This window comes from Anticarsia gemmatalis, chromosome 9 (genome assembly GCF_050436995.1).
Source record: "Anticarsia gemmatalis isolate Benzon Research Colony breed Stoneville strain chromosome 9, ilAntGemm2 primary, whole genome shotgun sequence".
NCBI classification, from domain to species: Eukaryota; Metazoa; Arthropoda; class Insecta; order Lepidoptera; family Erebidae; genus Anticarsia; species Anticarsia gemmatalis.
Window position 1 is genome coordinate 6169466 of NC_134753.1, and position 16107 is coordinate 6185572.

Below are 16107 nucleotides of genomic sequence, written 5' to 3' on the forward strand. Positions count from 1 at the left end.
TCTCATATAACATCTGACAGAAAGATGAGAGCACAGGCAGATAAGTCATTGAACCACACACCAGTACAATCACGATGTAAAGCGCATTCACGGTAGACAACCTGACTCCCCCACATTATCATATCGACTTACGGAAGTTGAATTACCGTATCAAACTATTTCTTGTGCAAACAGCTTAGTTGCCGCATCCAAACACCCTTGTCACACTCGCCAGACATACTCCGCGACAAGAACAAAAAGGCCTGTTTCCGTACTTACATCAAGAGAGAGAGGTACGAGAAAATGTAAGGAATTAGAAAGAGACAAACGTACATGTTGCAGTGAACGGATACGATCATCTCAAAACTGCAGCTTAGTATCCCCATGTATTGTTAGTAATCGTGCTTGCTTTACAAAGGTTCTAACTGAATTTCATTGTGTAACATTTATCTGTGGAATCATGAATGGAGACATTTGTCTTGTTGTGGAGTTATTTAGTTACATTGTAATTAGATAAGTAAAGTAACCATTACACGGTATTTAAATTGTAATGGTTTGATTCAAGTTGTTTGTTTCAACTTAATAAACTTTTGTTAAAGTTTGTTGATGTTATTCATCTGCTTATAGAGAGTAGATGTACACATATTATCTCAGCGGCCATCTTGTAACCTTTAGAAGATTTTATAGGTAACTTAACAATTACAATACAAAACATACTCATCAAAAAAATCATAAATTCAAGGTAGGTAAAATCTAATAAAAGAGTTCACAAGATTTGAACAAAAATTACAACTCGAGTAAAATACATAGAGTTATAAATTGGTCAGATTAGCTCGGCACAAAATTAATGATACAATATAGAGCATAGCGCGGCGTCTTTGTTTCGATAAACAACGATTACTGAAACAGTGGGTGTATTCATAAATTTTTCCCTATAGCTGATAAGGCTCTCTACACACGGATTAGGCCACCGGGATAGCAGGATGTATTAGTAATCTTGTTTGCTCAGAACTATGGTGTGTACACCTCATTACAAGTCTTGTAATTTTAAAAGAGGACAAGAACGTATGTAATACTCTTTTTGTTTGTATTGTAACTCCTTCACGTCCGCGTAAGCCTGGTGTTATGAAGAGTAAAAAGTATGGTAAATTACAAAGATTATAAGGTATTAGTTACGAGTAGATATAATGAGTCTTTATTTTTCAGTTTGAGGAACTTGGCAGGAAATTAAATATCTTGGTTGATGGTATTTTTTTATTTATTTTTCCTTACCATTAGTGCTGATCCTGCGATAACTTTTAGGCATCGATAGAGTTACATTAGACCAGAAACTTTTGAGTGATATTATCTAATACCCCTTGTATAATATTATGTGAAGATAAGAACCTGTTATTGCTCTAATGCGTAATATTTTTATTTGCCATATATAAACAAAGAATAAAACAAACATAACTGAAAACTTTCCTTACTGCATAAACATTTATTATTCTTTTGTAATAGAATTGTTATATCAAAAGCATTGCACGTAGGTATGTAAATGGGATCGGAGTTCCGACACACTTGAGGTACCTCCAGTGGCTCCACTTCACCCGCAGCGGGCGCGATAATACGTCTCAACATGTACGTCTAAGCTAGTTACACTTCCCGCAAATCTATGAGGTAAACATGTTTACAGCCACTCGACGATCAATCGCTAGAATCGCATAATACAGTCATATGTGTGCGATATACAAAACTATTCAGTGGACAATAGAGATATCTGATTCGCAACAATGCATATGTATAGGAATTTTAATTGGAAATATGAGAAGCGAATGCTGCGTTCGCGTTGTTTTGATTTAGCGCCGTTTCTATCCTGTCTACGTTAGATTGTTACCAAGATATGCCTCTATTCTTTATGGCCATTGATTTCCATATGTAACGAGCTATAATTAAGTGAAAAAAACAGTGAGAATCGTATGCACACTTGTTTCCATTTCATATTGCGATTGCGGTAATGACCTGCTGTCGGTCGGTTCGTATTGTTTATTTGCGCCGACAACTGGCGCCAATTCTAAATACTGATGTTTATTTAATGTTTGCGATATTATTTTCCGATAACTGCTGCATACTTTGTGCAATTATAATGTTGAAACTAGTTTGTGTAATAGAGCATTCATCCGCTGTAAAGATCAAATAATCCGCTATTTATAGGTAGATTTTAAACAATCGAAAACTAGTTAAATTATAAATAAGCTTGACTTTAGAACAAATAACAAGTCTTATATTGGTCAAAAGACATCAAAACCCCGCTTTAAATATAAAGGGGTATAGGCTTGTTTTACAAAAGGAAAAGGGCTGAAGCTAATAATTCATAAGGAAGACTCGGAATTATTTGTAAATTGCAAATCAGAGAAAAATTCCTTGCAGCAGAAAATTAAAATGAAATTAACCTCTCGAGCGCCCCAACGTCAAAATTCAAATATACCGTTAAGCGTCCGGGCCAAAAATGGCGCGCGAAATTGAATTGGCGGTTGGCGTTTAAGCGCCGATTCCGTCATATTTTAATACTAACACCCTAGTCATACCTTATATATTTGAAATCTACATTAAATTTGCTATAGATTAAAAAAATAAACCACAAATAATATTTGATAGTGGTAGTACAATAGTCGGTTTAATCTAAATATTTTGTGCTTTAGGCATGTGTTTGAAGAAAGTCTAAAAAATATTTTTAGGCAAAAAAAATAATATGACGAAAGGTCTTATCGTGTAGTTAATGAATAATGACATTAAAATCCAACTGTAAAATATACTCAAATCTTTAAAATTAGTTAAAAAAAGGATTTACAATATTGGTGATAAAGGAACATGTCGTTGGGTCAGATGTTGTTTAAGGTGCTCTCTGGCCTATATCAACCACTTATTCAAGTGTGTGCATTAGATCGTCGTCTCGTTTCATCAGCTTCAATGTCAAATATGTTTGAAAGGGATAAACATAGTTTTAGCATTTCTTTTTTACGTTTTTTAAATGCAAGATCGTTTTGCCGTGACACGGTGGCGGGGCGCTTGACGGGGGTAGAACATTCAACCGTGACACGGTGGCCGGGCGCTTGAGAGGTTAACAACGAGTCAATTACGGCCCCAGAACAAAATAAGGTATGTCTGTTATAAAAAATGGGAGCCAAGGGTTGGCGAATTTCTTTCCGGTTCTGTACATTTGTTTAATTAATCACATTCTTACGAATGGGCCCCTCGCCGGTCCGAATGGCCGAATATTTGGAGTTGTTTTGCTTCAAAAGTACCTACTTAATAAAAAGCATTCATTGTAAATTGATTTGGACGTATTTTGACAAGCTCTACATTTATTGGCCACAAGGGAAAAACAACGTTGAATAACTTTTTTTATTATTTTATATGATTATGTTTCTGCAGTCATATTTCTATGCTTGCGTGTTGAGTAAGTTCTGCATCTAATGTTATTAAAACTTGATAAAAAATATACATAACGTTAACCAATTAAATGTATTTTTATAAATATAGTATAGGTATAATGGTAACATTAAAACCTTTATTATAGAAGGGGTCGTATTACAAGTCACTTCGCAACAATCTCGCTTATAATTACGTTAGCCTGACAACAACAGGGGCTCTTTTTTGGAACACAAAATGCATAGAATAGCAAACAGACAATATTTTTTACGAATACAACACAGAATGGAATCAAAAACCATATTTACAGTATGAATCAGTCAGAGTGTTTTCAGAAATTGGTCACACAAAAAAACTGATTCATAAAATTCGTACTGATTAATGTAAGGTACACTTACAATACAAGATAACTAAGGATGTAAAGATAAATCTTATCATAGCATTGCTGAAGAACTTAATTTCCCGGAAGAATTCACAGTAATTAATAGTAGGGTAATGGATAGCAGCGAATTTACTAAGAAGGAAAAAAATATTCTTTGTAGAACTAACACCTAGTCGACAGACAACACAATGTTAACAGCGCTCTGATACTTGAACCCACATTTATTTCTTGTCAGGGTAATTCTATCTTTACTAAGGAAAATCTACGAAAGGGCAACCTTTCCTTGATACTTCACGTACAATTATATTATTTCCACAAACGCTTAAAGTTACGCAAATCGCAATTTAGACGTGTCCAATCGATTTGCAACTCCATCGCACAGTGTTAAAAACACGCACGCAAACAGGAAAAAAAATAATAAAAAGTGCAAAATCATATCGCTGTTACATCTCGAATGGTTCTTTTTTATTTCAATTTTCGAGGGTTCGCTAAACGTTTGTAGCGAACTCTATTATTCGGTTCCCGTTGTGACGTAAGCACATTCAGCACTCAACAGCCGTTTGTTATTAAATGTAATAATGTATATCATAACGTATTCATATCTAGGATCTCAATGAATATGCCAATTCCATTATTTTGCGTTACGGGAGATTAATACTTTGTATTTTTTACCATCTGTGTGTTTGTACAGCGAGTCAAATGGTTTCATCTGTTCGTGATTTTTATTCATTGACACACGAAACGATTTTGTTATATCATGCAATATTTGTTAAAATGTTCATTGGGTGGAAAGAAAAATAATAAATGTGTTGTTAAATCAGGTTAAGTTCTTTTCGTAGATTAAACTATCTGATTAGGTATACCTTAAATTCCTATAAAGTCACGCAGAGTATCATAATAGCATTCATGTAATGTGAGCAATATAAAATATAATAAATCTACTAACAAAAACGATTTATAACGTTTCTTACCATCGTATTACGTCAGTTTCTATTTACCACAAAATGTTTCATTTGCATAATAGCTTTTTTTCCCGCCATTACTATTTACGTTAATATTCTGATTCGTTGGAGCGGGGGTCGCACGCACAGAAAACATAAAGACAATTTGTATGTGGCGGCCATTTATGTAAATAAATCTACGATACCGCATTATTACAACGATATGTACGTTACGGGTGGGGCCACTATGTTTACCATTTTATTTGGGTGTGGTTTTGTGTATGGAATAATTAAATTAGTTTAATGCTCGCCGGATTTATCCACTGTCATCTTGCTTATTATGAGAATACTTTTAATAATGTTGAATGAGCAGACATTTAAAATTTGCATCCCAAACAAAATAAAAGAACAGCAGAACTTAATAACAATTTCTGTTCGTTTAATCAACAAAACATCAGAAAGCAATAAGCTCTATTAAGAGTCCGATAGAATTTCTCATTTCATTCGTCTTAAGTCGTCAGAAACAAAGTGCGGCCGTCGTCGGTGGTGTTATTAACGCGTCTAAATAATTACAGGGCACATCAATCAGAGGGCATATGCAGATAGAGCATTTTGTGCGAGTCAGCGCGCAGTCGGCCCACTGTGCAACCCTTTCTTTGATATCTGTATGATATTACGAATGAAATTATTAAAACGCGTTCCCAAATGTGTGCAGCTAGGGATGGGAATAAATCGATAAAAATCATCTATAAAGTCAGTACCTCACTTATATTTTTATGCACAAAAAAGACAGCTATAAAATATGATTTCATTTATTGCTTTAGATCTTACCGTTAATATAACGTCAGTTTTATTTTAAAGCTTTTTACAAATGTAAAATGCCGTTATCAAATTAAACGAATGTCAAATGAATGTCTAGCAAATGTTAATATTTTAAAAGGATTCTTCTTAACATCACATTAAGACTTCACAGTGGTAAAAGTGAAGACATCGAATATCAATAAAATAATATAATCAATATTGGTCAGAGGCATGAAGCCTTTGATGTAACGGCTCACCTCGACACACAATGATCGGCACATTTCGTCTAGAACGCCACAAATTGACCGCAATTAAAAGAACAATGACTAGTATCAATTCCCCAAACTTAATTTCCTCCGTCGCAAACGAGTAACTAACCGAAAAACGCATTTATAAATAAATTAATACGCTTTGCTTCACTGGACTGGTTCTATGTGGGTTGTAATTACTAAAATATGATGACGCTATCAGATTTATTGATACCCCGCTTCCAGTAAAAATGGGTAAATTTTGACATGTCTCATTTCCATAAATATAAAACGCGAGCCACTGTTTCAGTAGTCTATAAAATATTGAAACATATCAATATGAGATTGCTCATAGAGTTGATTCACATAATGACCTAGTATGCCAATAATTTATTGATCTTCTACTTTCTTACTTACATTCAGAAAATTATTTATTTTGATGACCCATTCGTTTTCTTAAAAGATCTATCAAAATGTTACAATATGAATTTTCTCTTTCACAACAAAACATTACACAGTTTGTTACGAAACCGATAATCTATTAAAAGTGTGGAAAATAATAATTAGTGTTTTGGCCGTGACTGGCGGCGCAGACACACTGGGCTATCGGGCACGCGTCAATACTGACTGACATCTTTACCCATCGTCACCACATTACATCAAAATAAAACCTTTTACCGCTCACCCAACAACGCCAAACAAATTTGAACTCTATACCAATAACGATAGAGTTCACAGACAACATTATAAATGTTTCCTGCAATTGGTTGTCGGTGTTACTCTGTCTTTGAAAGCAGTCTAATTAAGTTTTTTAGGACTATTGAAATTCATTATTGATTGACAGATGGCGCTAGCGGCAATTTAAAATGGATACATCGCTTTGGATGTTATTATTAAACCATTGTTGGGTGTATATGGTTTCAGAGTAAGTCCCTGTTATTGGTTTTGTAATAGTTTTTCATGTTGTGTGGCCCATAATATTGAAGGTCGAGTTCTCTTTTTCCTATCCTCAAGTCAAACAAAACTTAAGGAAGTGGAGTTACGAAACTTGAACACATTTAGGTACTGAAGCTAATATACAATATAATATTGAAGATGAGTTGTCATGATTAAAATGAAATTAAAGATAGATTGCAATTACAAACTAAAACGTGTGTGGGTATTTGAAATTAAGCTTTATAAGAGTCCATTAAATTGAATGTTAGTAAGTAATTCGCGCAGGCGACTGGCACGCTGGCGCCACGAGGCGTCGGCAGCGTGGTCCGTGCCGCGTGGAGCCGCGTGGAGCCGCGCCGGCCATCATAAAGAATCCATCAACACGAGCGCAACAACGATCACGAAATCCGCCATCAATCATAAACATCAGAAAGGATTAAAATCTACGTTGCACCTTCCGAAGCTCGAGTACCCTTGTTTTTCTCTAACCCGTAAATACTGAGGGGCGTAAGTATGGCCGGGGGGCGGTAAATATTATCAAGGGGGACCGGGGGAGTACCTCCGCGCCTGGAGGGGGGCACTATCCCTTATCGCGAACGTTACCCTCGCTGCCGGCGGCCGCTAGACCGCCAAAATGTGGGCCAAATCGATTTCTCTGCCCCATTTTTGTGCATCTGGACCGCTATCGATTTTAAACTCGTCAAGCAATCGATATTGCAGTGTCAACATTGTTTCTTTACAAATAATTATTGCATGGCGTGGATTCCACGCAGTGCCTCCATGTGCTAAAAATATAAATAATAACAAGTATTAATTTAAGTCGTAAAACTTGAAACAAAGTTATTTTAAGTGCGGCGACGATAATTACATTAAATGTGTTGGTCGTCGAAATGAAATAGTTTTATATCGGTTATAAATTACTTTAACCGGAGTGTGATGCGCGGGGCGGCTACGCGGCTATGTGACTACGATCACTATCGCGCTACTTTGTTGTACACAAGACTACGGGAACACGTTAAACACACTTAAAATACCTGCCTAACTATTAATGACACTATTTTCCATGCACAATATTCTTAGAAGAAATTTAATAAGGCAAGATGTAACAATGTGGCAAATCTTTATTGAACAAACAGTATCACGGCATTGTATCAAATGAAACTTGGATTACAGAGGGGATCTGAGTTTTATTGCAGATTATGGCACTTGACATTTCGTTGGCGGCATGAAATTGTACCAAATCCCTGATAATAACGCCAACACATTGCAGTAAAATACAAGCTGAATTAAAAAATGTCAAGCGGCAAGATCAACTGCTTGTAAAGTTCCATATAAATATTACGTAAGTTTATATAAAATAACTTGCGTTACTATAATCTGAGCTAATCAATCAGAAATCAAAACATAAGAACGGAGTTCAGTGGAAAGATGTTGCATGTTTCATTCAACACTTGTTATAGGTAGGCCAGTAAAAGTCGCTGGGCTCATACCTTCGCTACATTGTTAAATTTTATTAAGGCGTGATTTGATTAAAAATAAACAACAGGTAGGTTGTAAAATGCAATTTACTATATTTTAACTGGCAACCTCCAACGCATTCGATAGTCTACTAAGTTTTTTATCACTATGCCTTTTAAATTGTTGCGAATGTTTTATAAGTTTTATTATAAACCGTATATCAACGTTTAACGAGCCTTTCGGTCTGACTTAAGTAGCCCTTATCTCATTTTGTTTCTTTGTTATAAACTTACCTACGTGTTTGTACAGACTAAGACTTAGGTGCTCTACCATACACAATTTACACCTTTATTTTATGTCTTCTAATACAATGTTGGCTTACTACAATTTATTATAGTTGTTATAGAGATATACGGTATAGTACCTAGTTAACATTTATTTTTGAAATAAAAAATATATTTCTTTGAATACAAAGACTTTTCCGGCCGTTCAACTATAAGATCTACGGGCAGCCGTCGGAAACCAATGTAATAAATAAAGCAATGTACTCTCCGTGATTCCTTCGATCGCGCTTTCAAGAACAACCAATAATTTGCAAAAAGAACAATTAGGTATATAAGCTAGTAAATTGATATGGTATCATGAGAAAAGCAAGCAAAACCGCGGCGTAGTATCAGTTTATAATAGATGAAGAGTAATTGTGCGAATGTGTTTCTTGTTGCGCTTCTAGACTAACGCTACCAACTGTCGCTAATGACTTTATTTTGTCACGCCATTGCAATTTTACAATAATTTATATGAAATTCATTCAATAGGTAATAAATTAATGCAGTATGCCTAAGCATAATTAATCAAAATAAAAACAGTGTTATAACAGTTAGGTTACATTTACCCACGAAACGGTAAAGTTATTGAAACATACATAATTAAGTTTGTTTTATATATATTGTGACTGAACTCCATTTTACAATATAAGTATTGCATTATATAATGACTCTACATACCGTCTTAGTTGTGTTAGGTATATAACAGTTCTTAAGAACATATTTAATTTCCAGTAACATAAATTAAATGATTGACTATCTGAAATAAAAGTATTTTTCCGAAATAAACCCAAGTGATAATTATATTCTGAAAAACTCCCTTGAAATCTAAACAATAAATCAAACTATCCACTTCTAAATTAAACCTAACACTTATTTAAACAGTTCTCAGAAAACGAGCAATAAAAATCACAATATTTTAAACTATAAAGTTAAACAAACATAAATAATAATCAGTACGATGTTATAATTTAGACGGAGCAATTATCCGTCACGTCTGAGTTTCACAATGGCGCTTGCGGTGCACAAAAACGTCAAACCGTTGCATTTCCGCCACCCATTGTCTCAACACTAATCTGCATTGGATTAATAACCATCTATGTAAGGTTGTCAGCACAACCAACCGGATGGTAGCAACCCTAGTTATGTTATAGCAACCTTCAGACATTCTAAGATTAAAGAATCTAATCGGTTGATAGTATTTTGGCATAGTTTCACTTTTCTTTTCTTAAAGTTACTGAAATTCTTTTAATATTTCATTATTACCTTTTTTCTGTTAATTGTATCTTTTCTGACGTTTAGTACTGACTTCTTCAGTCAGTCTTATCAATGGTCTAAAAATGTTTTAGTATTAAATTCTTGTAAGTTCTCATTGTGACTCTACATTTAGTACAAGAAAATTACGAGTTACTTATCAGTACAGGTATGTAAATAACCTTTTAATGAGGTTAAATTATACACATAAATCAGTCATTTTTATTTTTTAAATAGGCATTTAGTTACATTACTCAAAACTCTTACTATATTCTAAGAAAGCTAATATTTCGAATACATAAGTTACATTAAATCTTCTAGTTATAAGTGACTAGCTGACCCGCGCAACTTCGCTTGCGTCACATAAGAGAGAATGCGTCATAATTTTCCCCGTTTTTGTAACATTTCTCGTTGCTACTCCGCTCCTATTAGTCGTAGCTTGATGATATATAGCCTATAGCCTTCCTCGATAAATAGGCTATCTAACACTGAAATATTTTTTCAAATCGGACCAGTAGTTCCTGAGATTAGCGCGTTCAAACAAACAAACAAACAAACAAACTCTTCAGCTTTATAATATTAGTATAGATGTGAACAATAATTGATATTTACATGGGTTAATGAACATGAGCACCATACTTCTATAATGCATGTAGTGAATGTAGAGCATCGTTTGATCCATCATTTTCTCGCGGTGTTTAATCCATCATATTCTCGCGGCATTTATACGTCTGTAACAGTTCATCTCATGATAAACGGCAATGACTCCTTCTTCTGACTATAATTAAACATGATTAGAGCTCAACACATGGTGAGCCGCAATTATAAGACGTTACAACGGCTACCGGCGCACTACTCGACACGCCATGCAATAGTTTCTATCTACCATTCAATATCTACCTAACACGGAAGCGAATTTTAATTAAACGCGCTCATTATTACATTGTCGCTTTTTGTGAATCGATCTTGTTTCGTTAGTTGACCATAACAGCTTTTTAGCATTTACATTGTACGTTTTAATTCAATGAAAATTGTCCAATTAATTGTCACGAATCATTGACGTCGGAATATTTACGAGCACGTGAGCTTTCTCCAGGAACGCTCCTGGCGACGCGTCCCGATGTCACCCACCCGCATCCCTGAATGAAGTAGCACTGGAGACTTGCGGGAAGAAAACGCACATTACGAATCCATTCAAATCTACAGTCATGAATGAACCGAATGCGAAAGAGACGGCGCTATGGGATAGCGCGAAGTGTGAGTGAGACATGATTTCAATAGTACGCGAAACGGAAATAGAGAGGCCGAGATAATTCTGTCTAGCCGGGAGGGATTCCCTCGTGTCATTTGTGTGCGTTGGTTTTTCGAATTGTACGGGAGGATTGGAGTGTCGGCGTGCGTTCCGAGCGTGCACTCGGCGCTCCGCCGGCAGTCGGAGGGTCCTTTATCGGTGTTCGTTTCAATTCGGAGGCACTCGCATTCATTCTTTGCTTTCCGTTTGCGGCCCGAGGTTCCCCTACTTGTTGATCATTCGTAATAAATTGCCTCCATGATATTCCCATTGTGGAACAGTTTGTCGCTTTACTGCCTTCGAGGAAATTGTGTTTCCTTGAGCCACTCGACTTTATTTGTCATTCAATTGTGAAGGTTATATTGTTTACAAGATTGTAATGGGTCTATTATTGTAATGATTTGTATAAATGGAAGTATGTTTCATGGCTAAGTGTGTAATGAATTAGTGAATAGTAAATGGAGTAAATAACGAACGATATGCGGAAATTAAGAAAGTAAATGAGTATTCGAGTGAGTGTTTGTTTCGATAGTCGATAGAGCAGCGAGCCGTGATGCGAGCGGAACGAGCCGTCATTCACTCTACCTTGTCTTTGAGTTACAATTCTGCTTAGTCCAGATTGATAAAGCCTAATACGCTATAAGCCTATACTTATACCATATTACTTAATGTAGACTACCCGTTTCCGTATTCATTTATAAAATTCTTGTTTTTTTTTTAATGTAGAGTGAAGTCAGGTACTAACCATAAATGGACCTATAGAATAATATCCATCGGCACTATATTTACATTTGCATACTACATTTTTTTATAATAACAGATAAAACTATATAACTATAAATATAACAGATATAACTATAAATACTTGTTATTATCGTTACAAAACTGAATAAGTGCTGCTCACTTATTCTGTTGCAACATATCATTGAACTCTTAAAAACGGTAACTCTCACTTGTAAGCAAATAGTTAAGATCTGATGTAGTTTTTCAATCTGTATTAAAGTTACGGTAGATGAATTTATTGTAATGATTTCTATCCACTGATATTTTACCTAACAGGAAAACGTTGCATTTACAGACAGTTTTTTACTATTTATACCAAGTATTCAATCGGTACACTCGATACAATCAAACATAAAATAACATAAAAATGCTCAATTCTACCAGTATTAAAACGATTTAAAAGATATCAAACTATACTTTAGTATTTAGATTAATGTTCAAAATAATTTAATCTAAACCAATTAATGTTATTCGTAAGGCAATATCACAGTGTAACTAATTAATTTGGCAACATGCGCGTCTCAGACACTGCAATGCAGTGTCTTGGTTTAATATTTCAATGAGAATCAGTGCTTGGACCGACGCCAGTCGGAGTCCGGACACAACACTCGTGATAATAACGCCCCGGACTATTCTACATCTACATACACGCGCTCCAATATGGACAACGTTTTCAACAAACAAATTGTGAATACCAAACGCTCATAGCCTACATACCGAAATTGTTAAGATATTTTCACTAACGCCGCCGTAATTCTAGTTCACGTAATCGCTAATACTACAGTCTAGCCTACTTCCAATAAGCTATTAATATAATAGTGTTATAATAAAAGCATCTCGCGTAACAGTCGGACGTCATCCGTCAGCGACTGAGCGCTCACCGCTTTGTGCCGGCTCCCAAAACTCGCGGGGCCTTTTAGTCGCCGACTAATTAATAAACATAAATACAACTTAAACAATACAGACGAGAGCCTTCATCTTTTTCATAACTAGTAAATATACACCTATAAGTTTTAAACTAGCAACAAAAGCTTCGGAAGTTCTCCGACGCACCTACCGGCTCTACAAAGGTAATGAAGTAGTTATTTCAGTGCTTTGTTTATTTACAAAATATCACTCCGTTTGAAGGCGGACCATCAAAATGAGTCGTAAAGCTGAAAATTCCATAAAAAGTCGTGTTGATGACCTCCGTAATTGAACCTCGCTCTTTGTAGCAGAGACAATGGACGGAACCCTGTGCTTTGATTCTATTGATTAGTAAAAAATAAGCTGGTATCTCTTTGGACTTTCAATGTCTCAAGTACCCACACTTCCTAATTGATTTAACTGTACAACAATTCAGGGTTTTATACAGTGAATAGCTGGAAATTAATCTGTATAAAAAAATGCAAAATAAAAATAATAATAGAGCTAGTTTTGTGGAGGGATTAGTCTCACGCCTTATTATTACAAAGATCATACATAGAGCCGTTAAAAGCGCATTACAAAGCGTGCATTAAATCACATAAAAGAGTTAGAGAAGTAAAGTGAGGAACACCCTGCAGTTCTTGAGTAACCCGATACGCACTCGTTTATCTGCCGTCGAACAATTATTGAAGCGTGAAAAGGAACGTCCTCCTATTATTTACATTACGTTTTGTAATGCGGGCGTTCCGTTTTTATTTAAAAAATATCGCATTTCCAACTGCATGTAGTGACATCCATTAGTCTTGTTATAATTATTTTATTCATATTTTATATTCAAATATTCTTCAACTTGCTTCTGATGAATATAATTATAATGAACCAAAGAATTGTAATTTACTTTTAATTTCTAAGTAAGTAATTCATGTTTATAATACTGTCTCATAAAATAAATCTATTTGAGCCGTAATCTGATTTCTCGGTAAAAATAGAAAACTAAAAATATATCTAAGTTTTACCAACAAAAACCAAAAAGATATCTAAAATGTAAGTCTAAAATATTTTCAAAGCAGACAAAAAACGAAATCGAAACGTTTTTATTACCAACTGTACCGAATCGACTGTAGTGATTTTTTTTTCATTTAATTTCAAAAAGGCAAAGGAATAAAAAAAATGATATTTATGTTAGAAACAAGATTTCTTTGTTGAATGCATTAGCGGAATCGTAATGGTGGAAACGTGTCAATACAAATTAGTGTGATTGAACGACCGCCGGCGAACGGCACGGGTTTTTTATTTATTTTGTATTTCTTATGATATTTCTTATGTTCATTTATTTTTGTAACTTAAACAGTTCGTTTTAAATTAGCACTTTCACTAAACTAAGGCGACAGGTGTAGAATTGCTTTCTAAAATGTAGTTCTTTACATTTTATTGTGCCGTTGACACTATGTCTTCGAATGACTAACTATCCTCTAACTAAAAAGTATAAAAACTTTCAGATTAAATGTCTGCGATTTGAGGTAGAAAATAAAATAGGACTATTGTAATAAAGTTTCTAAATTACAAGCCTAATAAAAATAAACTTTAATTTGTAATTGTAGAGTTTCTGAATTTATTTTAAAACTCTTATTCAACTATTTCCAAATTATCTTGAGGATCAGTCGAATGATGTCATCCGTGGTGCGACTAAGTAGAGTAGAGTACTGACTACCTGTAATGATTTCATGATGTCAAACATGAATGTGAGTCAGAGGTGCGAGCTGCCGCCGCCCGAACATTTCCGCTTAACAATAAATAAACAAACATTAAATATTACAGCGCAAAGCGTCAATACGAGCGAAAAAATTAAACTTTACGCCTCCCAGATGCACACTTCCCACTCACATTACATTTTTAAAAACACATTCTGGGAAGCGAGGGAAACACCGATATAGGCCTACCCGGACACCGGCCGCACCCGCGACCACAACAAAACAAGATTTTTTAATCTAACTTTACCGTTTGTAAAAATTACTATTTAAATATTTAAGCCGCAGCCGCTAATTAACTGAGATTTAACCCTTCCGTCGCCGGCCGAAGCTCGCTTTAATATTTAACCCGGTGGAAATATTTTGCGCGTATTAAAATGTGAAAAATTAATGGAGCGCGCGTCTCTCCCTGCGGACCACTAGATGCAGCCCCAAGCACCTTATACCTAATTCATGGCGCGACCTTGTCACCACACTCACCACACTCACCACACACATACACACCTACTGCTCTTCTTCATATTCCTCACTAATAGCTTGTAATCTCCTATTCTTAAACTACGTGCTCTATATTTTTTCGGACCTCTCTTTATTTATTCTTCCTCATAATTTTCCATTAGGCCTATATAAACAATTTTCTTTATAACTTAATTTTATCTTAATTTACACATAAACCGAAATATTTAAACAGATATTAGACGTCAGTAAACAAAATACTATGTGTGTAGATAAATAATAACTTATTTTTGACAATAGCTGCAAACTTGAGTAAACTTTGAACTACTACTAAAATAAAAATTGTAGGTATAGGTTTCATACAAACATAACAAAATTGTAACCTAAAAAAAATTAACAAGTAAGCAAACCACAGTCAAAATAAATCCAAACATGGTACAGGTCCATACCAACCTTCGTATGGTCGTGGAGCGGTGGAGAGCGTGGTAGTACACCAACATAACATAAATACAATGTAACAAACATAGTGTCGAGTACAGTAACAGTTAGTAAAACGTACCTTGCGGTGGTGCAGTCCCTGTAGAGCACGTCGAAATCCTTGCAGGACAGCAGCTTGCAGCGGTTCACGCCCGGCTGGATGGCGCCGAGGCCGCGCAGGATGCGAACCTGCTCCACATTGCACACGAGCGGCACTATGTCCAGTCTTTTTAGCTTAGTGTACACTGTGTGCAGCCCGCCCACCAGGTGCTTGAGGAACAGCTCGAAGGCCTGTGGCAGGCACAGCATGGTGTCGCCCTGGATGATGAAAGCGGCCACCTTCTGTCCGCGGTAGTCGACCAGCTTGCACTCGTTGGCGGAAGGGTCGGAGGTGGAGATGGGCGGCGGGCTGCCGTAGCGCGGCGGGCCATGGTGGTGCGCGGCGGCCATCAGCTCAAGAGGCGAGTGGTGCATCATCTGCAGGGAGCCCAGCAGGCCGAGGCCGGGCGGCGGCAGCGGCAGGCGCGGCGCCAGCAGCTGCGGCGGGCTTAACGCGCGCGCCGGCGACGCCGCCTTCACCCGCGGCGAGCCCCCGGAGGAGCCGCTCACCTCGCTCGCGGTCGACGCTGAGTCCACGGCGGACTCCATGCTCGCGACTGACTACGCACGCATCACACGCCCGTCGTGCGCGCTGTTCCGCGCGACAATAAATA

The 16107-nt window shown here is 36.3% G+C and overlaps 1 protein-coding gene across 6 annotated transcripts in view; it reads right to left on the bottom strand.

Moving 5' to 3' along the window:
• Positions 1-16107, bottom strand: part of dac (dachshund family transcription factor) — a 132410-nt gene extending 116303 nt beyond the window's left edge. For all 6 annotated transcript variants that reach the window (XM_076118258.1, XM_076118259.1, XM_076118257.1 and 3 more), the window contains exon 1: positions 15477-16107. In XM_076118258.1, the coding sequence (XP_075974373.1) occupies positions 15477-16042 (566 nt within the window). In that variant the 5' untranslated portion in view covers positions 16043-16107. The remainder of the gene's footprint in view (positions 1-15476) is intronic.